The sequence below is a fragment of the Mandrillus leucophaeus genome, unplaced genomic scaffold (assembly GCF_000951045.1).
Source record: "Mandrillus leucophaeus isolate KB7577 unplaced genomic scaffold, Mleu.le_1.0 Scaffold208, whole genome shotgun sequence".
NCBI lineage: Eukaryota > Metazoa > Chordata > Mammalia > Primates > Cercopithecidae > Mandrillus > Mandrillus leucophaeus.
The window spans coordinates 1,155,852-1,181,782 of NW_012102121.1; the positions used below are offsets into that span (position 1 = coordinate 1,155,852).

Consider the following 25,931-nt stretch of genomic DNA (forward strand, 5'->3'; position numbering starts at 1 on the left):
TTTCTTTAAAAAATAAACACAGATTCTGATTTAAGTATTTCAGAGCGAAGCTCAGCATCTGTATTCCCCCTTGCCCCGCCCCGGGAAATCCAATCTGCAGATAGAGCTGAAAAACACTGATCTAGATGAATTAGAGAAATGTGTATGTAAATAAAATTTATTTTATAAATCAGAAATTCTTTGAGAGCAAATACCAAATTACTTATTAATGTATACTGTGTAAATATGGGGGAGTTTTAGATATTGATTTTTATTTAAAAGAATCTTGTCTTTATTTAACCTATGAAGATGCAGATGAGGCCGCATGCGGTGGCTCATGCCTGTAATCCCAGCACTTTGGGAGGCCAAGGCAGGCGGATCACGAGGTCAGGAGTTCGAGACCAGCCTGGCCAACATAGTGAAACCCAGTCTCTACTAAAAATACAAAAAATTAGCTGGGCAGGTGGCAGGCACCTGTAATCCTAGCCACTCAGGAGGCTGAGGCAGGAGAATCTCTTGAACCCAGGAGGCAGGGGTTGCAGCCAGCCGAGATCATGCCAGGCACACCAGCCCGGGTGACAGTATGAGACTCTATCTCAAAAAAAAAAAAAAGAAGAAAATGCAAATGAACACATAATACCTGCAAAGCAAGAAGGCATCTTCCTTTTAATGTTTTATTTTGCCTTTGTTTTGTGTGTTAGTTGTGCCCACTTTGTGGTACAAAAAAAAAGTGAAATAAAAGTAAGTAAAAACAATCATTTCTGCTTACATTTACAGCTTATTTCATATTCTGCAAAATGTTTTCCCATCTGCTATCACCGCCCCCGTCCTCACAGCAGCCTGGGAGAAAGGCAGAGCCTAAATTATCATCTCTATTTTGTGCATGGGTGATCTGAGGCCCAGGTAAGAAGAGTGGCTCTACTGAGGTCCCAGAGTTGGTTGCTGGAGGCACTGGCAAAGGAATCCAGGCTCCAGCCCCCTTCTCTGCCTCCTGTCATCTTCCAGTTGCTTTTTTCCTCTGTCTTTCTCTATCCCTTTCCATTTCTCTCTGCCTTGAACTCTCTCTCTCTTTCTCTTTCTACTTCAACTTTCCTCTCCTTGCTCCAACCCTCAGACTGGAGTCAGCTTTGCAAGTTGTCCAAACTTTTTGTTACTCTGGAAACCTGCCAGCCCCATGGCCACGGCCCCATCTCATCAACAGCTCAGCATCTCTACCTAGAGCAAGCCCTTTCCAGGTGCCCGTGTGCAGAGATTAACTCTGGCCTCTCCATCTGGCCCTAGATAAGATTAGGGGAGCGGCACTATAAATAGGCCCCCATCCTTCCCCAGGCCCAGGTCCCAGCCAACTCAGGCTACACCATCCCGGGATCAGCATGGCCATCCACCAGTGGGTAGTCACCCTGGCCTTGGCTGCCCTCCTTGTTGTGGACAGGGGTGAGTGGGCAGAATCTGGATTCTCTGTGGCTTTGTGTTGGTAGGTGAGCTTGGGGTGAGAGCAGAAGCAGGGCCTGGAGCACCCTGTGAGGCCTCAGCTTTTTCCATGTACCTTCATTCTACATATGCACCCTCCACTGTGGTGGGGGAAGTTCTGGGCTGGGAGAAAAGAAACGGGTTCAAATCCTGACTCTGGCGCAGAGTCGCCAAAGTCCCCTACCCTCTTGGGGCCTCAGTTTCTCCAGCTGCAAAGGAGGGGATTGTTCCAGTTCAAAGCTGCACTGAACAACTATCGGGCTGGAAGTTGTGGGGGCAGAAGGGAGCAGGTGGGTCCCAGCTCTCAGGACAGATTGACAAGTATGCTGGCTGCAGGGTGGTGGGTGCTAAGAGAGACCTGGCCTAGGTCTTCTGAGCTCCCAATCTCTCTGAAAGGCTGTGGTTTGGGACTTGGGCAGCCATGTGAGCATGACAGAGCCCTTTCCCAGGACTGGACACATATACCTGGGGTGGGGCCCCCTCAGGGTCTGGGCCATCCCTGCAATCTCACAGCTACCATGTCAGGCACTGTTCTGAGCCCTTAAGATAGATTAGTGACCCAAACAGAAAAAGCACGGTCCTAATGGAGCATAAATCCAATGGGGTAGAGGAAAAGGGGAAAGGCAATAAAGAAGATGGTTACAATGTATGTTGAACAGTATGTTAGAAGGTGATAAAAGTTAAGGAAAAAACACTTGGCAGGGTGATGGGCACTGGAAGGGGGTTGCAATTTCAAATCAGGAGAGGTCTCTCTGAGAGTCCGATGTTTGAGCAAAGCTTAAAGGAGATGAGGGACTAAGTCATGTGGATATCTGGGAGAAGAAGCTTCCAGGCAGAGGGAACAGCTCAGGTGCAAAGGACCTGAGGCAGAAGCATGCCTGGAGTGACTGAGATACTGTAAGACCGCTGTGGCAGGAGGGGATGCGGTACGGAGTGATAGGAGAGGAGATGAGAAGGGCAACTGGAAACTATACCCAGAAAGACCTTGTTGGCCAGCGCAGGAACTTGGCTTTTCCTCTCACTAAAATGGGAGGCACCGAAGGCTTTGAGCAGAGAGTTATGTCTTTCAAGGGTTGCTCTGGTCGGTATATTGAGAATAAACCGAACAGGGAAGCGCGGAGACCAGTTAGGACCCATCTGGACAAAAGCTATACGTTATAAGGCAACGCCTGGCAGGATCCCAGGGCCACTGACCTCATGGCCAGTCTCACATCCATTTCCCCAGCTGGAAACAGACCTGAGCATGGGGGAAAGGGAAATGGGTCTGGGGGCCTGTTCAGGAGCAGCCTGCTTACACCCAGCCTGCTTACGCCCAGCCTGCCTACGCCCAGCCTGCTTACACCCAGCCTGCTTACGCCCAGCCTGCTTACGCCCAGCCTGGCACCTACACCTACGTACTCCTTGAGCAGCTGGGAACACTGAAGAACCTGGTCTGAAGAAGTTTGGTTTTTGTTTGTTTGTTTTTGTTTTTGTTTTTTGCACATTTCAGATTACTGCCTGGGCTGAGTGAGGAGGGGGCACTTTGGGTCAAGGTCAAGGGCAGCCTGGGGGTAAATGCAAATTTCCCCCACATCCCCCAGGAAGAAACTCTGACATCATAGAGTTCTGAACACTCCCTCCTCCCAATACACTTTAATTTTTTTTAATTAAAAAAAATTTTTTTTTTTCAAGACGGAGTCTTGCTCTGTCACCCAGGCTGGAGTGCAGTGGCGCAATCTTGACTCACTGCAACCTCCACCTCCCAGGTTCAAGCAATTATCCTGACAGCCTCCTGAGTAGCTGGGATTATAGGCATGCGCCATCACACCCAGCTAATTTTTGTATTTTTAGTAGAGACGGGGTTTCACCGTGTTAGCCAGGCTGGTCTCGAACTTCTGACCCCAAGATTTGCCCACCTCAGCTTCCCAAAGTGCTGGGATTACACCAATGCACTTTAGATTCAATTCCTGAACACCCACAGTGTGGGACATTGAACCAAGTGCTGCACAAGGGCAGACATAAAGGAACCCCAAGAAGCTCAGATGCATAGGGAGGCGGGGTGACCCAGTGAGTGGGACAGTACATGGTGGTGTGAAAGAACCCTCTATCCAGATCTGCTCAGGAAACTGCGAGACATGAAGGCAGCTTTACTGGGGGCAGCATCAAGCCTTGAAAGGAGAGTCCGATTTGGTGGGAGGAGAGCAGAGATGAGGACATTTCAGGAAGGGGACATGGCATGAGCCAAAGCAGAGCCCAATCCAGGACCTGTGAGCAGAGAGGAATAGCTGGGGTGTGAAGAGGTATACTAGAAAGTGAGCCCAAGAAGTAAGTTTAGGGTCAGCTCACACAGTGCCCTAAACATAAGACTCAGCAGCTCAGGTCCATAGGGAGGCTTAGTGATCAAGACGGGGAACCATGGAAGGGCTTTATATTTTTTAAATGATTTTCTTTTCCCTAACAGTTAAACAGCAAGAAATGCACAAATCTTATCACTCGCTGAATCTTATCAATGAGTCTTGACAATGCATACACTCGTGTAACCCAAACCCCCATCAAGATACAGGACATCTTGAGACAAGGACTTGGGGAAGAAAAATAAATACAAAACATTTCCATAGCCCCAGAAATTCCCCTATGTCAGTCAATCCCTGTCCCCATCCCAGTGCTCTGACTCTTTTTTTTTTTTAAGAGACAAAGTCTCACTCTGTTGCCCACGCTGGAGTGCAGTGGTGCAATCATAGCTCACTGCAGCTTCAACCTCCTGGATTCAAACGACCCTCCTATCTCAGTCTCACAAGTAGCTGGGACTACAGGTGTGTGCCATCACACTCAGCTAATTTTTAAATTTTTTTAAATTTTTATTTATTTATTTATTTATTTTTGAGACGAAGTTTTGCTCTGTCACCCAGATTGGAGTCCAATGGCACAATCTCGACTCACTGCAATCTCTGCCTACTGGGTTCAAGTGATTCTCCTGCCTCAGCCTCCTAAGTAGCTGGGATTATAGGTGTGCATCACCACGCCCAGCAAATTTTTGTATATTTAGTAGAGATGGGGTTTCACCATGTTGGTCAGGCTGGTCTTAAACTCCTGACTTCAGGTGATTCACCCGCCTCGGCCTCCCAAAGTGCTGAGATTACAGGTGTGCGCTACTGCAACCTGCCCTAATTGTTAAATTTTTTGTAGAGACGGGGTCTTGCTATGTTGCCCAGGCTGGTCTCAAACTCCTGGCTTCAAGTGATCCTCAGCCTCCCAATGTGATTTTTTTTCCATCATAGATTAGTCGGCCTGTTCTAGGATTTCACATAAATGGAATCATAGGGTATATAATCTTTTGTGTCGGTTTTCTTTTGCTCTGCAAACTATTTTTGAGATTCAGCCATGTTATTGTATGTATCAGTTGCTTGTTTTAATTGTTAAGTAGTGTCCCATTGTATTTATCCATTCTCCTGTTGAAGGACATTTGGATCACTTTCAGTTTGGGCAATTTGACATGGAAGGGTTTTAAGCAGTTCAGTGACAAATCTAGGTTTGCATTTTGATACCCCAGTGCCAGCCTTAAACAGCACATCAGGGGTGACTTAGTCTAAGTTTCTGTTTCCCGCTCTCTGTGGAAATATCTTGTAATAGCATCTCCAGGAAAATATAAAACTACATTGCCTTGCACACCTCCAGTAATGGGAAACTCATTACTTCTGAAGATAGCTTCTTTCACTGTGGCATAGCTCCCACTGAGAGAAAATTCTGCTTCATATGGAACCCAAACCTGCTTCCCTGCAGCCTCCTCACAGAGGTGGGCTCTGCTCTGTGAGGTTGAAACGAGTCCGTCTCTCCCTCAGCCCCAGGATAGCCCTTCAGAGACTTTTAGGGAGCATCCTGCCCTTCTGTAATTTACATAAACGCCCTTCCTTCCACCTGTGCCATTAGACATGGCTCTAGTTCCCTCATCCACCCATCACGCTTGTCAGTCACATCACAGTTTGCTCATGTCCTATAAGCACTTCAGCCAGACCTTGAGGGGCACACCGGTGTATGTAGAAAGAGTCAGGCTCTGGACTGCAACAGACAGGTGTGCAAATCCTAGCTCTGCCTTGACAAACTGCTTTACATCACCTCTGAGCCTCTTTCATAGTTGGTTAAACTGACCTATGCCCCAGAAAACAGATTCTGAGATACATGCAATTTACTGGGGAGCGTTCATGGGAGTAACATCCATGAAGGATGAGGGAAGTTGACTTCCATGCAGTGCAACAGAGGCTTCAGATGATCCTACAGGCAGCTCTGGACAAGGGGATCAGGGCCTTTGTAACCACATCAACCCGACATGGGATATCGGCTCTTCCTGGGTAGAGGATGTAGCCTTGGGCAAGGCAGCTCCATTCTCTGAGGGTAATTCCTAGGAAGGGACTTGCAGTGAGTGGTCAATATTCCTGGCAGCTGGGGAAATGAGTGCCTCAGTCTCGTGGGAGGGCTCTTGGTGGCAGAACACAGCATCCACTGCTATCTCCTTTCTTCCCTCTGTTATACAGCAGTAAGAGGGATGGAGAGGAGTTAAAATCATGTGTTCTCAATGCTTGGCACATAATAACTGCTGAATTGTTATTTTATAATTATTATATGGGACACAACAACTCCAGCGGGATCTAACTAACGAGAAATAGGCTGGACTGTCACCTTCCTAATTTTTAAATTTCTGTCTCTGTTTATGGAACCCAAAATCACATCAGTTTTCTGGCAACCCCATTGTCTGGTGGCTCATCACCTTTCCTTGAGGAATTCCAGGTTGGGTAGTTGCTGGACCAAGCTCCCTGAAGGAGAAGCAGTCCTCAGACCCCTAGACCTGGGGTCTAGAGCTGGTATCATCTAATTCTTGCCTCTTTGTGTTTCAGAAGGGCCAGTGGCAGCAGGAAAGCTCCCTTTCTCAAGAATGGTAAGGCAGCTGCGTGCTGTTCTCACCTTCCCTCTGCCGAGAGGAGTCCTCTCATCCACGCTGAGAAACCAGTTATTCTTCTCCACGATCCTGCTCAGATACCTTCAATGGCTCTAAGGTGGCCAAGGTGGCCTCCTGGCCTGCACATTCCCCAGATTCGCCCCCAAAGATGAGTAGGCCCAGTCACCTCACCCAAGTCCCAAGATTGGCCCAAAGCCCTTGTGATGTCCCCCACCTGGTCTCCAAGGCCCCTTCCATCAGTGAGATCTCCCTACCCAGGCTTAGCAGGACAGGGTGTGCACTCTGCTCTGTATAGTGCAGACAGGCAGGCCATGGAGTTCAGGCCAAAGAGGGGAGCTTAGCACACTGAAAGCACCTGTGGAGTGTGCCAGCCTCCTCCCACCACATTCCATCTGATTATCTCAACACCAAGTTGTCCCCGAATCCTGATTCCACCTTGGCCCTCGGTCTGATGCCCCCAGTGACCAGAAGGCAGTGGTGCTGGCATCCTTGAGACCCTTGAGATTGCCCCTTCACGTAGTGGAATGAGGAGGGTCGGAGCCACCTTCCCACCCACAGCCTAGCATCCTCCCTGTCATTCCATCAGAATCCAGCCCCACTTATTCAGTGCCAAAAAGCCAAATACTTTACATACATTATTTCAATTAGCCCTATGTGGGAGGAACACCACTATTATAATTTTGACAGATGAGGAAATTGAGACTCAGAGAGTGGAAATACCTCAATTAAGGTTATACAGCTAATCAGTGGCAAAATTCAGGTTTCTAGGGTTCGAGCCTTCACAGTTGCACCGCACCACCTTTCTCACCCTATCCCTGTCTCAGGCGCTAATGCCAGTCCTGACTGAGTTCTCACCTTGACCTCAGGCCTGTCCTAAAACCCTTTCAGACAGCCTCGATTAAACCCCAAACTCTGTCCCCTTTCTTCAGCCTTCCCACCCTTGGCAACCTTTCTGACATGGGCCTGATAGATCATGCAGGCCAGGGAGAGCTCAGGAGCCACCAGGGAGAGAGGGGCCTCCTGGGAATGACGGGTGGTTCTGTATCCTGGGGTCTTCAATGGGATCAGCAGCAGAAGTTCTGATTAGTTCTGACTGGTGTGAACCAGTCCCCAGGTGCTTGAGGGCACAAACTCACTCCATACACATACACATAAACACAGGCATACGCTTGAATGCCTGCACACCCAGGCTCCAGAGACACAGGTACACATATGTACACATCCAGCCATAGGCGCACACGTGGTCATGCACACACATATATAAGCAAACACACCAAGGGGCCCTGAGTGGTTGGTTTCATCTTCACTGGACCCACACTGGGGCCTTCTTGACTCTGATACCTCACTGGAGCCCCTCTGACTCCGAGTAGAACCCCTGTATCTCTCCCCACTGCCTCTGAATCCCTGAGCCCTCTCCCTCCCTTCTCTTCCACAGCCCATCTGTGAACACATGGTAGAGTCTCCAACCTGTTCCCAGACCTCCAACCTGGTCTGTGGCACTGATGGGCTCACATATACAAATGAATGCCAGCTCTGCTTGGCCTGGATGTAAGTCCACCCCACAACCCCTGCTTGCTTGGGTGGGCCCCATCTCTGGTGCACAGTTTGAAAGGAGCAAGACTTGACCTGCTTCTTCCTTCATACATGCTTGACCTGAGAAGAGTCCTCCAACATGTGCCCCTAATAGAATGAGCACCAGATTAACTCAGAGAAGGCACATGGTTCCTAGCAGAAATCTAGAAGCTGGTGGCGGGTAGGGAGTAGGGGCAGAAACCCTTTTCCTTGTTCTGTCCTGACCAAGTGACCTCATTTGTTCTTTCATTTGTCTATCCAGCAATTATTTATTGAGCATTTACTATGTGCTAGGCACTGGGGCTAGAACAGAGCATAAGTTAGACAGCATCACTATCCTCCTGGAACATACAATTGGTGTAAGGGGGAAGCCAGGCTTGATAGTCAGCCAATTGCAGCACAGAATTTTTTTTTTTTTTTCCCCCCGAGACAGACTCTTGCTGTCACCCAGGCTGGAGTGCAGTGGCACAATCTTGGCACATTGCAACCTCCGCCTCCTGGGTTTAAGTATTCTCCTACCTCAGTCTTCCGAATAGCTGGGATTACAGGCGCCCATCACCACATCTGGCTTTTTTTTTTTTTTTTTTTTGTATTTTTAGTAGACATAGGTTTCACCATGTTGGCCAGGCTGGTCTCAAACTCCCAACCTCAAGTGATCCACCTGCCTTGGCCTCCCAAAGTGCTGGGATTACAGGCATGAGCCACTGCGCCCGGCCTTCAGCACAGAATTCTAAGGGATCAGTGGGGCACATAGGATGTCATGGGAGCAGGGAAGAGGCAAGGCCAGGGAAGACTGCCCGGAGGATGTTAACTCCTGAGCTCAACCCTGAGGAATAAGTAGAAATTCGCTAGGAAAAAGGAGCAAGGGAAGATAATTCCAAGTAGATGAGTTTGAAAAGGTCTACAAGGGAAAGAAAGTTTACATTTGAAGAAATATAAGAAGTTGGACATGTTGGAGTATAAAGTTTAAGGGAGAACGGAGGAGAGGCAAGAAGTGAGTCCAGAGAGATGAGCAGGGCTGGAACATGACCTCGCTACATCAGATCACCTATTGGCTTAGTTTCTTCATCAATAAAACCCATCTTCTATGATCCTGAGAACTAAATGAGACCATGGAAGTGAAGAAAGTCCTCAGAAGCTGCAAAGCTCTGGATAGACGTGAAAGTTTGTATTTGAGGAAATATAAGGAACATCAGGATGTTGTCCTAGCTTAGAGAAAGATCATGCTAATTAAAGACTCATGGTTAGGAGACACATTGGGAGTGGGATTGACAGGCTTGGTATGTGACTGGATGTAAAGGCTGAGGGGAAGGAGGCAGCATACTGGTTTCTGATTTGTGGGCTTGGACGGCCAGTGGTTCCATGTGCTGAGATGGGTGGTCTGGGGGTCTGCACCAGTTCTGTGGGGGGCAATGATGTTTGTGGACAGTTGAGCCCCTAGGACATCCCACTGGATATGGACAACTGCATGAACAGGCAGGACATAGGTCCGAGCTGGAGACAGATTTGGCAGCCATCAGCATGTACTGGTGGTTGAAACCCCAGGAAGCTGAAATCCCCCAGCGGGAGGGTGTGCAAAAAGGAAAAGCTGTAGAAGGATGTGACCATGGACGCTTGGGATCTGCCCTATATCCGTACACTGCATATGTGGGCAATGCTCAGCAGGATGTCTGGATAGACTATGCCAGGTCCCTGAATGGTACACTACAGCTCCTGAGAAGGTAGCCTCATGCCTGTCTTGTTTGATCCTAGAAAAACCAAATAGGACATCCAGATCGTGAAAGATGGCAAATGCTGATCCCACAGGAGCACCTCAAGCCATGAAGTGTCAGGCTGGAGAACAGTGGTGGGCAGGGAGAGGATATGACACGAAATAAAAAATCCAGCCCAACTCAGTGAAGTGATCAGTGTCTCTGGGGACACTGGTTGCAGAGGGGATACAAGGTGGATCTCGCATTGTCCCCTCTACTCTGAATTTGATGTCCAGCTTCTCGCCATCGCTCTGGTACTCCTCAACCCCATCACATGTCCCCTCAGAAGTCCCAGTTATCTTCCGCCTGCCTGAGAGGCCAGTCCCTGACCCCAAGACGCTGCTTAGGACTCCCGTCTGCCCCGGCCTGGACTGTCATTCAGGTGAGGAACCTAGGTGAGGTCTGTATCCTCTGCCACTGCTGGGGTGCATGGCCCAGCCTCAGAAAGCCTCTGTGAAATCAGGAACAGTGGCTTACACCTATAATCCCAGCACTCTGGGAGGCTGAGGGTGGCAGGATCGCTTCAGGCCAGCCTGGGCAACATAGTGAGACTGTCTTACCAATTTTTTTTTTTTAAATTAGCCAGGCTTGGTGGCATGCACCTGTAGTCCCAGCTACTCAGGAGACTGAGGTGGGAGGATCGCTTGAGCCTGGGAAGTCGAGGCTGCAGTGAGCCATGATTGCATCACTGCATCCCAGCCTGAATGACAGAGTGAAACCCTGTCTCAAAAAAGAAAAAAAAAAAGCCCTGTGTACCCAATGGCTTCCTCCTGGGCTGTGCCAGCACTCCAAGGCATGCACACAGACATGTGGCACAGCAATGGCTGATATTCAGGCAGTGTACACAGTACAGCTGAACTGCTTGTTGTAACACTGAACTAGGTTTTTCACAATCAAAAACAGGTGCTACCCCAAGCCCTTTGAGTGCCCCCCCCCCCATACCTTAGCCACCCAGATTGTCCCCTGGAAACACCTGGGTCTTGGCATCCAGGATCTGGGCTTAATTCCTGGCACTGCAGGATGATTTCCAGATGCTGCTCTGCTCTTTTGGTCAACATCCACTCTGACTGGTTGTCAAATATTCTGACATTAGGCACAGCCCCAGGCATGTACTGCACACATGCACTCACACAATGTTCCACAGGGACACACAGCATTCAGAATTGTCACCATTGACAGAGAGCCCTCCTGTGGTATATGTTGAATACCTCCTCTTTCGGCCAAAGCTCCTAGGCAGAGCCTCTTGATAATGGTGGCAGGAGAAAGGGGTATGGAGAGAGGTCTGGGCAGGTGAGAGCAGTTTCACACACTCTGATTCCTGCTGCAGAGTAGGCACAAAGGGCAGGAAATGCTCTGTAGAAGACACACGTCTGAGAATGGGTGCAGGAAGGCAGGAAGCTACTTTCCCTGCACCACTGGAATGGGAACACTTAGCAGGAATTGTTGCTGATAGATTTGTAGGTGGCAGGACTGCGAGGCCATCTATGAATAAGGCCTTCTACTGGGACTGATTCATACCTGTTTCATACCTGCATATGAATGATGTAGGATTGTTTGGCTGTGAGAGGCAGAAAACCCAAAATAACAGTGACTTATAGACAGAACTTCATTTCTCCCACACATGGACTTATGTAGTATGGCAACTCCATGCTCCTCTATTTTGTTACTCTGCCATCCGCATCACAGTTTCTACCTCAGGTCCAAGACAGCTACTCCAACCACAGCCATCACATCTGCATTCTAGGCCCCAGAGAGAAAGGGCATGCCACCTGCCTCTGAAGACATTTCCCATAAGATGTACACACTCTGTACAAACCCCATTAGCTAAAAAGTAGTCTCGTGGCCTTCTGAGCAGGGAGACTGAGAAATACAGTCTATCTGGTTGGCCATGCATTAAACTAAAAATTAGTTCACTTTTTGTAGGAGAAAGTGGATATTGGTGACATCTAAAAGTTTCTGCCCTAAGTGGGACACCCCTCTTATACCCAAGTGGCATAGCCCAGCCAAGCATCTCATCAGTGACCCTTCCTTCCCAGGCTTCTACTCATCATCTGAGGAATCAGAGATTAAGCCTGAACAATGTGCCAGGCACCACCTGGAAGGAATACCTAATTCACCACTTACATATGTGGACTCTGTGGCCCCATCTCCAGGAACTACCCCAAAACCTAAGTGTTGGCCCCTAAAGACCATATCTATGGCATGAGACCCTGCTGCTCTGGCCACTGCTGATCAGCCAAAAGATTCTTCTCCAGGATCTTTCAAATTAGAAACAAGAAAACAGAGGCAGTTCCCCCATGGCACTGAAGCTGCAGGATGAGCAACACAGGGGTTGTTAGCAGTCACACGCCCTGCTTTGTGGAAGGAGGAATGAGAGGATGATGCAGGCTCGCAGAGACAGAGTGATTACAATGTTTGAGTTCCTGAAGCCCAGCTTCCCTTGACCTTCCCAAAGTTACACGGGATAACTTGATATCATGACCACAAAGTTTCTACTTTGCCCAGTCTCTTTGGAATTAGGCTTCTGGTACTTTCTTTCCTTTTTTTTTTTTTTGAGACGGAGTTTTGCTCTTGTTGCCTAGGCTGGAGTGCAGTGGCACGTTCTCAGCTCACCGCAACCTCCGCCTCCCGGGTTCAAGCGATTCTCCTGCCTCAGCCTCCCGAGTAGCTGGGATTACAGGCATGTGCCACAATGCCTGGCTAATTTGTATTTTTAGTAGAGACAGGGTTTCTCCATGTTGGTCAGGCTGGTCTTGAACTCTCAACCTCAGGTGATCCACCCACCTCAGCCTCCCAAAGTGCTGGGATTACAGGTGTGAGCCACTGTGCCTGGTTTGGCTTCTGGTACTTTCGACAAAGGTCCTGACTACTATATGAAGGAGTCTCAGAACAGGTAACCTTTAAGTTGTGCCTTGAAGGATAAGTAGAAACCATTAACTAAATAGACAATATCGAGGCCAGGCACGGTGGCCCATGCCTGTAATCCAATCACTTTGGGAGGCCGAGACAGACAGATTGCTTGAGTTCAAGACCAGCCTGGCCAACATGGTGAGACCCTGTCTCTGCCAAAAATACAAAAAAAAATTAGCCGGGCATGGTGGCACGCACCTGTGGTCGCGGCTACTCGGGAAGCTGAGGTGGGAGGATCGCTTGAGCCCAGGAGGCAGAGGTTGCAGTGAGCAGAGATCAAGCCACTGCACTCTAGCCTGGGCAAGACAGCAAGACCCTATCTTGAAAAAAAAAAAGACAATGTGGGAGAATCTTTCAAGCCCCGAGGCTGAAGAATTAGTTTGTGGGAGCATGCATTCCCATCTGTTCTCCCTGTGGTAGGACTTGCCATGTCCCAGGCAAGTGGACAACTGAGAAGGGGTGCTTTCTCCCCTTCTCACAGAAGTTTCACAGGCAGAAACTCCTTGGATGAGCAGATCTGTGTGGGTGGGGCCTGTGCAATTACCCATCACATCTGCCCAGCAGTCCATGCCTTAGGGCCTCTTTTCTCAACCCTTAAGACAATAAAGGCTGTTAAGACTGTAAATTCCAATGCTGATAGAGATTCTGAGGCCATATGCAGCTATAGAAGTTTCACTATTGATGTGTGCATTCAACATTCATTCGCTCTCCAAATATTTATTGAGGTTTTACTATACACAGGACAATATGCTTGAAATAATGCTGTTACCAAGACAAAGAAGCTCCTTCACTCAAGGAACCCTGGCATTAAAGGCAAAGATTAACCAAATAATCCCACAAGTAAACTATCATGGACTATGTAAATGCTGTGAAAGACATGTATGGGAAGCCGAGAGAGGATCCCACCTGGGGGCCTGACAGGGTCTCAAGACAGTAGGTGAGGGTTCTCCATGGAAGAGACATGTGAGTTGAATTCTGATGAATAAAAGTCACCTATACAAGGGTGGGGTTGGAGGAAGGAAGGTGAGGAGCTGTCCGAGCAGAGGCAGTAGCAGGTGCAAAGACCCCAGGCAGGAGAGCGTGCAGTGCATCTGAGGACCTGAAAGAAGAGTGGCTGACAGCAGAGAGCAAACAAATGAGGGGCTTGAGATGAGAGGGCAGAAGGCATGGGGTAAAGACTTTCGCCTTTAAAGTAAGAGAAATGGTGAGCCATTGGAGGGTTCCAAGCAGGGACTGACATGGCAAGATTTGCACTTTATGATCCCTCGGGCTGCTCTATGGAAAATGAACTAGAGCAGAGAGAAGTGGCAGCTAGAGGGAGAGGCAGAGGAGGAGAAGAAAAAAATCAGAGAATGGGCCTGTGTAACCCTGTGTTGGTTGAGAAGCAGTAGAGGTGAAAAGCCCTGGCTCTGAAACCAAACCGCCCAGCTTTGTGTCTTGGCTTTGTCATTTACTCTACAACCTTAGCTAATGACCTAAGTTCTCTCGGTTTCCTCATCTCTAAAATAAGGATATCTGTCTACTTCTGAAGTTTTGTGATAATTAAATGACTAATATATATGAACAATTTAGAACACTGTTCGGCAGTTCGGTATACAGTAACTTCTCATCAAATGTTATGGCCCATGCCACACAGCTATCACACAAAAATAGATCAATAGTGAACCGCACTGATTAAAGTTGGGGTGCGGTGGGCTGGGAGCCGAGCCTTGTCCACAAGTCCACCTCTACCACCTTGTCTGAGGTCTTAACCCACCCATTCCTAAATTGCTGAGACTTCAACGACTCTCTCTCTGCCAAATGATGTGGGTCTCAGAGTGGCCTTTTAGAAGTCTGTCTACGGGGCACTGTGCTAAAGAATGGGGTGACAGCAACTGACCATTTTATGTAGAGTTCTAGCACAAAAGGCTACTCTCAATGTTATTAAGCATAAATTATGACTAGAGCCATGAAATGATTTATCAAATGATCAAAAAAAAAAAAAAAGCAAAACACTCTTCTACTTGATGAGCACATAAACGGTGTTTTTTTTTTCCCTTTTTATTTACTTTTACTTAATTAAATTTTTAGAGATGGGGTCTTGCTATGTTGCCCAGACTACACTCAAACTCCCGGGCTCAAGTGATCCTCTAGGCTCAGCCTCCCAAGTAGCTGGGACTACAGGAAGAAGCTACTGCACCTGACCCATATTTTTTTTTTTTTGAGATGGAGTCTCATTCTGTGACCTAGGCTGGAGTGCAGTGGCGCAATCTTGGCTTACAGCAACCTCCACCTCCCAGGTTCAAACTATTCTCATGCCTCAGCCTCCCCAGTAGCTGGGATTACAGGCACATGCCACTACGCCGAGTTAATTATTATTATTATTATTATTTTAAGCAGAATGGGGTTTTGCTATGTTGCCTGGGCTGGACTCAAATTCCTGGCCTCAAGCGATCTGCCCACCTCAGCCTCCCAAAGTGCTGGGATTATAGGCATGAGCCACTGTGCCAGGCCTCAATTTTTTAATAACAATGATGGGGTGGGGGGCAGTCCACAAAATGGACAGAACAGCCTTGAAGGAAATATAGAACTCAGAAGGATATGGTTAACAAAAATGCCTTTGAAGGAAGCACATGTCACTCCTGAGAAGTTTATGGTTGGCTTCACCACTTGCCTGCTTTATTCATTCTGGTGCCTTCTCTTTGCGCTTCCTAAGCCATGGCTCTGGTCCGGTTTCAAGCACAGACTTAGTCAACACTGGGTTCTAACATTCTGAAGACTTGCTTGGAGACGAGGAAGACTTGCATCAACTACAGGCTCCGTCAAAGGAACGGCCCCCTGATATCTCATAGCCTACGGCTAGTCAGGGTCACTGGGAGGTGAGGACAAAGTCTAGAAACCAACAACCCAGCCAGATGTTCTGGAATTAGGTCATAACGAGGGATACGTGGTCTACTTATGTGCCAAACACCTTGTTCTAGATCATTCCCAACATTCCTGACTAGGTGCAACCTCCTGGTGATTCTGGTTTTACAGCTATGGGACTACGTGATCACAAGAGCAAAGAAGCCCTCATATATCTGAAGACTGGGGCCGCCTATAAACCTGAAACTAGCCCAAGGCAAATTAGAGCTTTCACCAGCCCAAAGAAAGCATCCAAAGGTTCAAACAGCTGGGAAAATTTGGGCAGAAGTGGCCCTCTCCAGAAAAGGTGGATTGCTGGACAGCACAACCACAGAGACAGAAGGAGAAAACAGACAGGAGCTTTACTCAAAATCACAAAGACACTGTTTTTCATTGAGAACCGGGTGAGAGTAGGAAAACTGGCAAATGGCCAGTTGCCCCTAGCAGCCCTGAAGAAATCAGGTAAATTCTGCTCCAGAGACGGCAGAGCTGGTGGTGCCATTCTTCAAGGCACAGCCTCTTTCTGCCACACCTCACTCGGCCAGGGCAAAGTTTGTAGACTGCAGTCGCTCTGTCTCCTGGCAGATGTTCTGCTCCACTGCGTCACACTCAGCTAGGAATGCCTAGAAAATACACACGGGGCAGTAAGGGCCCATCCAGGGATAGCCAACCACTGCCCACACAAGGCTCCTTGCTTAGCCATTCTGGGGAACCCATGGCTGAGACTCAAAACAGACTGTGCATGAATGGAGATGGGCAACTGGCCTGGGTTCCAAGGTAAGGGGAGGAAGGGAGCATAGGACCAGCATTCTGACCATGCTCCAGGCCAGCAATCCCCTAAAAGGTGGTAAAGGCAGGGAGCTTTGCCACAAGGCCACTGCACGGCACCTGAACAATCGCAGGAAGCAATGTATGCATGAATACTGCCTCCAGGAATTGTGTAACGCGTCAGCCCTATCTGCTCTCCAGTGAGTTCCCTCCCTAAACAGTTTAAATTCATATATAATTACAGGGACATAGGGGGCTCTTCTCTGACATTCAGGGTTCCTGTTGATAAATAAGTAATAACCAAAACAAGCCCATACCACACACCATGCTGCTATACTACCGACTCTGAAGAGATAAACATGCATACCTACACATTAACATATTACGCCTTGTGGTGCACTATTACACAACTCACCTGAACCTTTTTTACCAAGCCTTTCCTTTTCAATCTACTGTCTTTGAAATTTTCTGGCAGGATCTATGGAAGAGTAAGTTGATAATACAAGTTAGTAAATAGTAAACATGTAACAAATAATCCTCAGTGAAAATGACATGAGAACACATAAGAAACACCCACAGTATATAAAACAGGTCACGGGTCACCAATGTAAACGAGATGTCCATTTTCAGGAACCCTTTCCCTGAGTCTGTATCCTATATTGCCTTCCCATGGCTCTTGTCCCTATAAAAGCTCCCTGTATTCTCAACGTCTGGCCCGTAGGAACTGATCTGTAACACAAACTTCGTTTTTTTCTTGTTTCGTATGTATGGATACTCTGCCCTGGCCAGACCATGGGCTCATTGTGACAGGAAAAGTGCCTGCTGCTATTTTTTTTTTTTTTTTTTTTTGCTCTGTCGTCCAGGCTGGAGTGCAGTGGGGCGATCTTGGCTCACTGCAAGCTCCGCCTCCTGGGTTCACGCCATTCTCCTGCCTCAGCCTCCCGAGTAGCTGGGACTACAGACGCCTGCCACCACGCCCGGCAAATTTTTTATGTTTTTAGTAGAGACAGGGTTTCACCGTGTTAGCCAGGATGGTCTCGATCTCCTGACCTTGTGATCCACCCGCCTCAGCCTCCCAAAGTGCTGGGATTACAGGCGTGAGCCACTGCGCCCGGCGCTGCTGCTTCTTTACACCCTCCCTGGCCAACAGAAACACACAGTGCAGTTCACCTTCAAGAATGAAGCATCAGGCTAGAGATATCATTACTATCATCTGCAAAAGAGAACCCCTGAGTTAACGATTTTCAGCAGCCTCACAAGATCTGGGTCTGGCTGAATCCTCTACAAGTAATGAGGCCTGCAGAATTATCAGTCACATGAGTATCAGAGAAAGTGAAAACCTGTTTCCTTGACCATGAGATCGTGGACTCCTTGGGTCCCAGCTTCATGATGATTACAGATGCTACTGGCAAACATAAGTATAAATGATAAAAGTCCTATACTGGAGGGCTGTGAGTGCCTAGAAAGCAGGAACTGTCTTATCATTGTGCATTCACCCAGGACCAAGCAACGTGACTGGCACACAAAAGTAGATGCTTAATATTCTCAAGTGATGGGTTTGCTCAGACAATAGGAGAGTACATTACTGGAAGAGTGAATGTGACTGAAATAAAGACAAAACTAGTTCTTCTCAGCTGAATATTTACTTACCAGTGTGTCAATCTCCTCCAAGATCTTCATAAACTGCTCTATTGTGGCTTTTACTCTCCTATCAAGTTTGCAGAGAGCTTCAGCTTGTAAATCCTTGGGCAGAAAACCCTGTGGGAAATAATGCATTACTGCAAGGGTTCTTTGAGAATGATGGAAAACTCCATGCCACAATACTACTGAAGCGATCACACTGAGTCCACCATAGCCCTGGCAGGCCAGGCCACATTTAGATCCACAACTTCATCTCTTGGAAAAATTTAAAAGACTGGCCGTGGGCCAGTCCAAGAATTCTATCAGGTTGCAGTCTGCTCTACCTCACATGACCCACTGTGGCTGCGAATGCCTCCTGAGGCTTGGTGCCAGTGAAGCCCCCAATCACAAATGTATCCTGTACACAAGAGGCAGATGTTAAAAGCACAGGCTTAGAGTCTTCGAAGCCTAGGCTTGAAAACTGACTGCCATTTACTAACTTGTGATCTTGAGCAAATTACTTAGCCTATTCATGTCTCAGTACCCTCATTTTAAAAATGAAGATTATGATACTCACACCCTAGAGGGTTACTGTGAGGTAAAGGGAATATATGTACATGTGTCACTAACCTGTGGCACAGACACATGCTAACGAATGGCAGCAGTGCTTATTTTTATCAAATTGTCTAATGGTTCACTCACATAGCTTGGCCTAATGACCAGTTAGCTGGTGACAAGAGTTGGATAGCAGGGATCTCTGAGGATGTTTATCACAGCCAAGAGCTACAAATACAGATTTCACAACATGTAGCAAGAGCTTTAAATATCAACCAACAATTCCAACTCAAAGAATTTATTCTACTAAAAAAACCAGGAATGGTCAAAAAAGATTTATGTCCAAGGATAGTCAAAGAAGCATTACACATAATGGTAAAAATAGTATTAAATGAACAATACAGAATTGGCTAGGTAAATGATACATTTATACAAGATGAAATGCATGCAAGCTTTGAAAAATACCATCATAGGAAAATGTTTAATTTTTTTATCCAAAAAAAAAATAGTTTATAAAGTGTATATAACATTATATCAATTTTTTTTAAGATGAAAAATGTATTTCAGGCTTCGATAATGGTTATCTCTGAGTTGGGGCCTCATGGATAATTTTTATTTTCCATATTAGTGCCTATACATGCGCTTAAAACTTTTGTACAGTCAGCATGTATTCTGTAATTAAAACACAAACATATAGGCCAGGCAAACACAAACATACAGGCCGGGCACGGTGGCTCACACCTATAATCCCAGCACTTTGGGAGGCCAAGGCGGGCAGATAACTTGAGGTCAGGAGTTTGAGAACAGTCTGGCCAACATGGTAAAACCCCATCTCTACTAAAAATACAAAAAAATCAGACAGATGTGGTGGCAGGCGGCGCCTGTAATCCCAGTTACTCGGGAGGCTGAGGCAGGAGAATCGCTTGAACCTGGGAGGCAGAGGCTGCAGGGAGCCGCTGAGATTGCACCACTGCACTCCAGCCTGGGTGACAGAGTGAGACTCCATCTCAAAAAAAAAAAAAAAAAAAAAGCCAAAACACACCCCAATTAATGTTACACAATGAGAAGGAAAAATAAATAAGTGGTCTTGAGCTAGTCCTAATCCTTACTGGGTTTCAGTACCCCATCTCTAATATAAGGAATTGAATAGGATGACCCCCTCCAACCCCACTATCATGTTTAACTTGGACCTTCTATGAACCAACAAAATGTTATTTGCCTTGCCAAACACATTACAACAGCCCAGAGAGAGAGAAGCTACTTGTTCTATTTCAGACAATTCATGATCTGAGCATGGCAGGTGCTCTCCTGTGAGCATAAATGGATGCTGGCTGGGGTTTGACAATAACTATGACAATAAATGCTTATAAAGCACTTAGTATGTGTCAAGCTCAGTCTACATTATTTAATGCTCCCAACAATCCTAAGAGGGAAATGTCACCATTATTCCCTTTTTGCAGATGAGGAACTTGAGGCAAAGATAAATTTGTTCTCAGTAAGAGAAAGGGTGAATCCAGGATCTGAACCCAGGGAGTCTGACTGCAGAGCCTGTCCCCGTAACCACAAGTTATATCCAGGAAGCTCTGATAGAAGGCAGAAAGTCAAGGTCCATGAAGAGAGTTACCTGCTGTATTCCAGTAAGCTCTTTATTCAACTCTTCCAGCTGGTCAGCTATCTTCTCCACAGACTTCTCCAAATGTTTCAACTTCTTTAGTTCAACCTCTTCCTCTGGACTGTTCTAAAATGTTTAAGAAGAAAATAAAGCCAACAGTCAACAAGAACAGGCTGGGTGTGGTGGCTCACGCCTGTAATCCCAGCACTTTGGGAAGCCGAGGTGGGCAGCTCATTTAAGGTCAGGAGTTTGAAACCAGCCTGGCCAACATGGTGAAACACTGTCTCTACTGAAAAAAACAAAAAAATTAGCCGGGCATGGTGGCAGGCGCCTGCAGTCCCAGCTACTCGGGAGGCTGAGGCAGGAGAATGGCTTGAATCTGGGACGTGGAGGTTGTAGTGAGCTGAGATCGTGCACCTGCACTCCAGCCTGGGTGACAGAGCGAGACTGCCCCCTTTCCCCCCAAAAAAGAAAAAGCAATCAACAAGAACAGTAGCCTCTGTCAGGAAAAATACCTGACCACAACTGCACGAAACCACTCACCTAGAAATAATGGTTTTAACTCTGTTGCTTCTTTTTTTTTTTTTTTTTTGAGACGGAGTCTCGCTCTGTCGCCCACGCTGGAGTGCAGTGTCCGGATCTCGGCTCACTACAAGCTCCGCCTCCCGGGTTTACGCCATTCTCCTGCCTCAGCCTCCCGAGTAGCTGGGAGTACAGGCGCCCGCCACCTCGCCCGGCTAGTTTTTTTTTTTTTTTTTTAGTAGAGACAGGGTTTCACCGTGTTAGCCAGGATGGTCTCGATCTCCTGACCTCGTGATCCGCCCGTCTCGGCCTCCCAAAGTGCTGGGATTACAGGCTTGAGCCACCGCGCCCGGCCACTCTGTTGCTTCTTGGAAGTCAAGTCAAAGGGTTATACATCAAGTTTTCCATCCACAAAGACTCCAGACTAGACAGAAGGTGTTAGGCAAACATTCTGGTGCGGGCCCTGACAGCTTGGGTACAGAGAATGGAGACAATCCAACTGCCAGATTCAGTCTCAGCCCTAGACTGATCAACAACCAAGACTGAAGCCTGGAGGGTAATCACATTTCAGTGAACACTTGTGAGGAGTCCAGAATGGCAAGTCAGGTGGAATTCTACCATTCCTTTAAAGGGAATTCCTAAATGGCAGCCTCCAATTGAGCGCTCCTGTTTAACATGATGCTGGTTAACAACGATGAATACTTCTATTGAACACTTCCTACATGCCACACACTATCCTAAGCATCTTACCTATATTATTTTTTTAAGCCTTACCACAACCCCATCAGGGAAGTACTGCTGTTTTACAGATGATGAAACTGAGGCTTAATGTAGTAAAGTAACATGAGATCACACAGTCCAAAAGAGGTAGAGTAGACTTAAGTTCAGATTTTTCTTTTTTTGAGATAGAGTCTCACTACGGTGCCCAAGTTGGAGTGCAGTGACTGTTTACAGGCATGATCATAACTCACTGCAGCCTCAATTCCCTGGACTGAAGTGATCCTCCTGTCTCAGACTCCCGACTTGCTGGGACAACGGGTATGTGCCATGGTGCCCTCCTTGACTTCACACTTCACTCCATAAGCTCTGCGTCAGCTCCAAGTAAAAGTCCTATAGTTTCTTCATACTTGACTCCTTGGTTCTGCCTATTCCCCATCACCATTCTCCCGGACCCTGAAGCAAGAAATTTAGAATATTTCCCCCTTCTCTCAGGTAAACATTTGACAGATAGGTCTAGCAGCTTTCTGCTTAGTTATGCTATCCCAAATTATTCATTCCTCTTTGTAGCTAAGTTCTGAGTTCCAGTCTCCAGGCAGTTCCAAGTCTGGATTAGATTTTCTTTGCCTTCACTTTGTGAATCTCTGCCCTCTCTCTACTGTCACCTCACTCAAAACAAGGGAACTTCATATGCTCAGTAATTCCGCTGTGTCACAATGCAGGGCTGGCCACAGCCCTCTCATCACCTTAAGGGTTGCTGACCTCATCTGTCTTTTTTTCCCCTCAGTTCCTTAGTCTGAACCTTTCTTTCCAGTCAAAGGTTTTCCCTTGTGGGAGATTTCAGTTAAAAGGTTGGTTAAAGGGAGAGGCTCCTGAACTGGAACAGAGTGATTATTCTTAATATCTGCAAGTTTATTTTAACACCAGACTGTCGCTAATTCTACTCCAAGTGAATGAGACCTGTCCCAGGCACCATTTTAACCAGACCCAGATTCTACCACCAAAACAAAAAACATATTATTAAGGCAGCACAACCACTCCTATTTCCTAGAGCAAAAGTTCTAATCAACAGGAGCAGGAGGGTATGAGAACAACAAAATTGGTAATCCTGTAAAACAAATAAAGATTGTATTTGTTTAGAGAAGGGTTTTATCAATGCAGAATCTGGGTCCCCAATTTGGTCTTCTAAACCGAAACCTGTATAAAAGACTTCAATCATTTGATTCTGAGGATTTCTGATGGAAAAAGCAATTTACCTTTTTTCCAATTAACATGACCCGGCAACCATCTTGTATTCCAAGTGCTGACAATGGTGTTTCCATTTCCTTCAGGGATTTTCCTAAAAAAAGGAGAAAGGTAGGCCAACTTGTAATAATTGTACCACACTGAAAATAAATTTCAGCAGGATACAGGAAATAGACAAGTGTGTTCACTAATGAGAATTGGTATCTTTTTAGAGAGTGCCATGACCCAGTAATTTCATTTCTACATATTCATCCTAAACAAATAACTGGACATGTGACTCCACAGTAACTACTATACAATAATATTCAGTGCAACCTTTTCATATTAGTGAGAAACTGGAAAGAGCCAAATATTCAGGCATCGGGGGCTGATGAACCACACTACAGACGACTTTAAAGTCTTCAGTAGGCATTACAGTCTACAATAGGCATTAAAGCTCATTTTTTGCAGGAAACTCCAATGCCACAATGAATGCTGATGACCCAGTGTTATTGAGGGGTTTTATCCAGGGGAACATTTTCTTTTTCAAGCATTCCTCTATTTTGAAACATGAATTTCTATTGTGTTTGTAATTCAGAAATAAAATATTTTTAAAAATTAAAGATAATACGTTACATTATGAAATATAAATAAAATGCCTCCTATTATTACATTATTTATAATGACTGACACCCAATGGGATAAGTCTTTCCGCAGTGGATACCAGAATAATGGATTCTCAGGGGAGTGGGAAGACAAGGGACAGGGGCCAGGAGGGTGTGGGTCCTGGCAGAAATGAGCATCATCCATCCACTGAGCCCGCCACATCCAGGTCCCCAGTAAGTTTGTTCAAAACCTCCTTTGAGTCAGAACAATGTGAGGCACTGGAAACACAGCAGTATCTCCCCCTCACGGAGGCTATTATTCTAACAGAGAAATCAGATGTTAAGCAATTAAGAAAATGATTATTTAATAGTAATTTCATAGAAGTGATGCAAAAACAGCAGGGAGTACCATGGTAACATATAATGGGAAGATGATCTAACCTAGCCAGGGAAGACTGCCCATGAGCTTCATCAAAAATGGTGAGATTTCTGCCATCATCATAAGACTTCAAATCTGACACCTGTCCAGATGTTTGAAAGTGTCCAGTACCTAGCAGGTCCTCAATAAATATCTGTTGAAGAACTGAATGAATAAACAAATAAATAAAAATTGTCCCAGTTTGAAAACAGAGTGACTATTAGGAAAAGTTAAGCAGTTTTAAAACTGTCGCTTGGCCATAAGGAAAAGCTGGAAAAGAAATGCTTACCCTTGGCCGGGCGCAGTGGCTCACACCTGTAATCCCAACACTTTGGGAGGCCGAGGTGGGTGGATCACCTGAGACCAGGAGTTCGAGACCAGCCTGGCCAACATGGTGAAACTCCGTCTCTACTAAAAATACAAAAATTAGCCAGGCATGGTGGTGGGCACCTGTAATCCCAGCTACTCGAGAGGCTGAGGCAGGAGAATCACTTGAACCCGGGAGGCGGAGGTTGCAGTGAGCCTAGATCGCGCCATTGCACTCCAGCCTGGGCGACAAGAGTGAAACTTTGTCTCAAAAAAAAAAAAAAGAAAAAAAGAAAAAGAAATGCCTACCCTTAAATATGAGTTTCTGAAAAGACTGTGGAACCCCTATGGCCTCTTCAACAACCTGGGCCAGGTCTTGGACAACTGGTTCACTGCTGCCCTGCTGCGGGGTAACATGAAGGTCGTGCTTCTCATTGCCTGGGGAGAAAGAAAAGCATTTGACAAAGATGATTCTTTCACATAAACCAACAGAGGGTGACACTTTATTACATTTATTTACACAGCCTTCAAGGCCCAGCTCATATGCCACCTACACCACAAAGCCTGCCCCCATGCCACCCAGCTTTCCTCTGGTGACCTCCTCAAGGATCTCTGTTTCCTCTATTATAATAACTAACAATATGAATGATATCAGCTAACATTTTAAGCATTTCATGCATAATCAAATTTAATCCTCAGAAAAACCCCACGAAGTAGATCTACCTATTACTTCTTATTTCACAGATGAGCAAACTGTGACCTCAGGCAAGTTAAGGCCTGCCTATGGAGACCCAGCTGTTGGAATCAGAACTTGACATCAGATCTAGCTGATTCTCAAGCCCACCTTTTTCATCACAAGCCATCTGCTTCCTGTGGCCTGACTGCCCTGTACCCTGTATTGTACTGGTCTCGTCTCGCTTGCTGTAACGGGCAAGTGACTGCTTTCCTCTGTCTCTCCCACTGGACACACTTGAGTGCATCCATGATTGGTGCTAAGCAGACAGACAAATGAATACGAACAGCAGAGCCTTTCTTTCTGAAGGAGAGACGCCAGTTCTTTTCCAGGGATGTGGACAATAAGGAGGGAGCCTGTGTCCAGTACATTACATCAAGGTTTGGTTCCCCCAACAGCTCCGTGAGGTCAGGGGGAGCCAGGGTTACCAAATCTACTTCACAGAGGAGAAACTGGATTCTTAGAAAGAAGCCGTCCATCCCAAGGTCACTCTAAACTGCAGGATCTAGGATCCGGGTCTCCAGATTCCCAGACCCTTAAGCCTCCCCTAGCTGGTTCTGGGGAAACCTCATGGACTTAGCTCTCCGGTGTACTGACTTCATTTGGTTGTGTGTCAACTCCAACAGTAGGCAGACCCAAAGGATGCCCAGAGTACAACGCTTAGACCCACAGCCAACTCAAGTGGCGCACACGGAGAAGGCACTCAGCAGATGAGGAGCACCCCGGCAGGCACGAAGTTCTGACTCATTACACACGGAGCAGTCGTAGACCACATGGCCAAATATATGCCTGACACAAAGACCACAATAACTGCGCGGGCACACAAACACAACCAGTCCCACGACGTAAAGCGAGAACAAGCTCGAACACCCAGGATCGCACAAATGGCCAGAGACAAAATACACCGGCCACATGGAAAAGTATACAAAAGACAGTTCCACGGACACAACCAAGAACCCACGCTTCCGGACGCCAGGACAAGCGCAAGGTCACACGCTTCTGGAGAACACGTGACTAAACCCACAGACCCCGCCGGGCTTTCGGGGCCAGCAAGGAGCCCACCCGGCGCCCGACACTCACTGTGGGTGACAGTCACGGTGAGCCCAGGTGCCGCCATTTCCTCCCTGGTCACCTCCTCGCTCTGGGTCGCCTCCTCGTCTGGGGTCACCTCCTGGCTCCGATTCATCTCTTCGCTCCGAGTCGCCTCCTCACTCTGGGTCGCCTCTTCGCTCCGCGTCGCCTTCTCACTCAGGGTCAACTCCTCGCTCCGGGTCAATTCCTCGCTCCGGGTCGAGCGGCGCCGGGTCTTCTTCTTCATCCGCGGCCTGCGAGCGCCGGCGGCGGCGCCCCTGGTGG

The 25,931-nt window shown here is 47.1% G+C and overlaps 3 protein-coding genes across 4 annotated transcripts in view; 2 read left to right on the forward strand and 1 right to left on the reverse strand.

Annotated features, from left to right (window-relative positions):
* Positions 1-1,313: 1,313 nt before the first annotated feature.
* Positions 1,314-9,842, forward strand: SPINK4 (serine peptidase inhibitor, Kazal type 4). The gene is made up of 4 exons (XM_011980019.1): positions 1,314-1,413; positions 6,318-6,358; positions 7,815-7,927; positions 9,704-9,842. The coding sequence occupies exons 1-4, from the start codon at positions 1,353-1,355 to the stop codon at positions 9,714-9,716; spliced, it is 228 nt and encodes a 75-aa protein (XP_011835409.1). The 5' UTR covers positions 1,314-1,352; the 3' UTR covers positions 9,717-9,842.
* A 5,995-nt stretch (positions 9,843-15,837) lies between these two features.
* BAG1 (BCL2-associated athanogene) lies at positions 15,838-25,931 on the reverse strand. Of its 2 annotated transcripts, XM_011980018.1 has the most exons (8): positions 25,860-25,925; positions 25,656-25,733; positions 24,152-24,280; positions 22,546-22,628; positions 20,063-20,176; positions 17,914-18,021; positions 16,679-16,741; positions 15,838-16,118 (listed from the first exon to the last, which is right to left on the reverse strand). In XM_011980018.1, exons 1-8 carry the CDS (start codon positions 25,891-25,893, stop codon positions 16,029-16,031), a joined length of 699 nt encoding a protein of 232 aa, XP_011835408.1. In that variant the 5' UTR covers positions 25,894-25,925; the 3' UTR covers positions 15,838-16,028. The 2 variants fall into 2 exon arrangements, with proteins under 2 accessions (XP_011835408.1, XP_011835407.1); XM_011980017.1 differs by having other exon boundaries at positions 25,656-25,931.
* Positions 25,598-25,931, forward strand: part of CHMP5 (charged multivesicular body protein 5) — a 17,423-nt gene continuing 17,089 nt past the window's right edge. The window contains exon 1 of the mRNA XM_011980013.1: positions 25,598-25,927. The gene's annotated coding sequence lies outside the window, so the exon portion shown is untranslated. The remainder of the gene's footprint in view (positions 25,928-25,931) is intronic.

Excerpts from the sequence above, each read along its gene's own strand:
- BAG1 (XM_011980017.1), bottom strand. The coding sequence starts at position 25,893 with ATGAAGAAGAAGACCCGGCGCCGCTCGACCCGGAGCGAGGAATTGACC. Across the intron at positions 24,281-25,655 it reads CACCGTGACTGTCACCCACA|GCAATGAGAAGCACGACCTT; the intron begins GTGAGTGTCGGG and ends CTTTCTCCCCAG. Across the intron at positions 20,177-22,545 it reads TCATGTTAATTGGAAAAAAG|AACAGTCCAGAGGAAGAGGT; the intron begins GTAAATTGCTTT and ends TAAACATTTTAG.
- SPINK4 (XM_011980019.1), top strand. The coding sequence starts at position 1,353 with ATGGCCATCCACCAGTGGGTAGTCACCCTGGCCTTGGCTGCCCTCCTT. Across the intron at positions 1,414-6,317 it reads CCTCCTTGTTGTGGACAGGG|AAGGGCCAGTGGCAGCAGGA; the intron begins GTGAGTGGGCAG and ends TTTGTGTTTCAG. Across the intron at positions 6,359-7,814 it reads AGCTCCCTTTCTCAAGAATG|CCCATCTGTGAACACATGGT; the intron begins GTAAGGCAGCTG and ends TCTCTTCCACAG.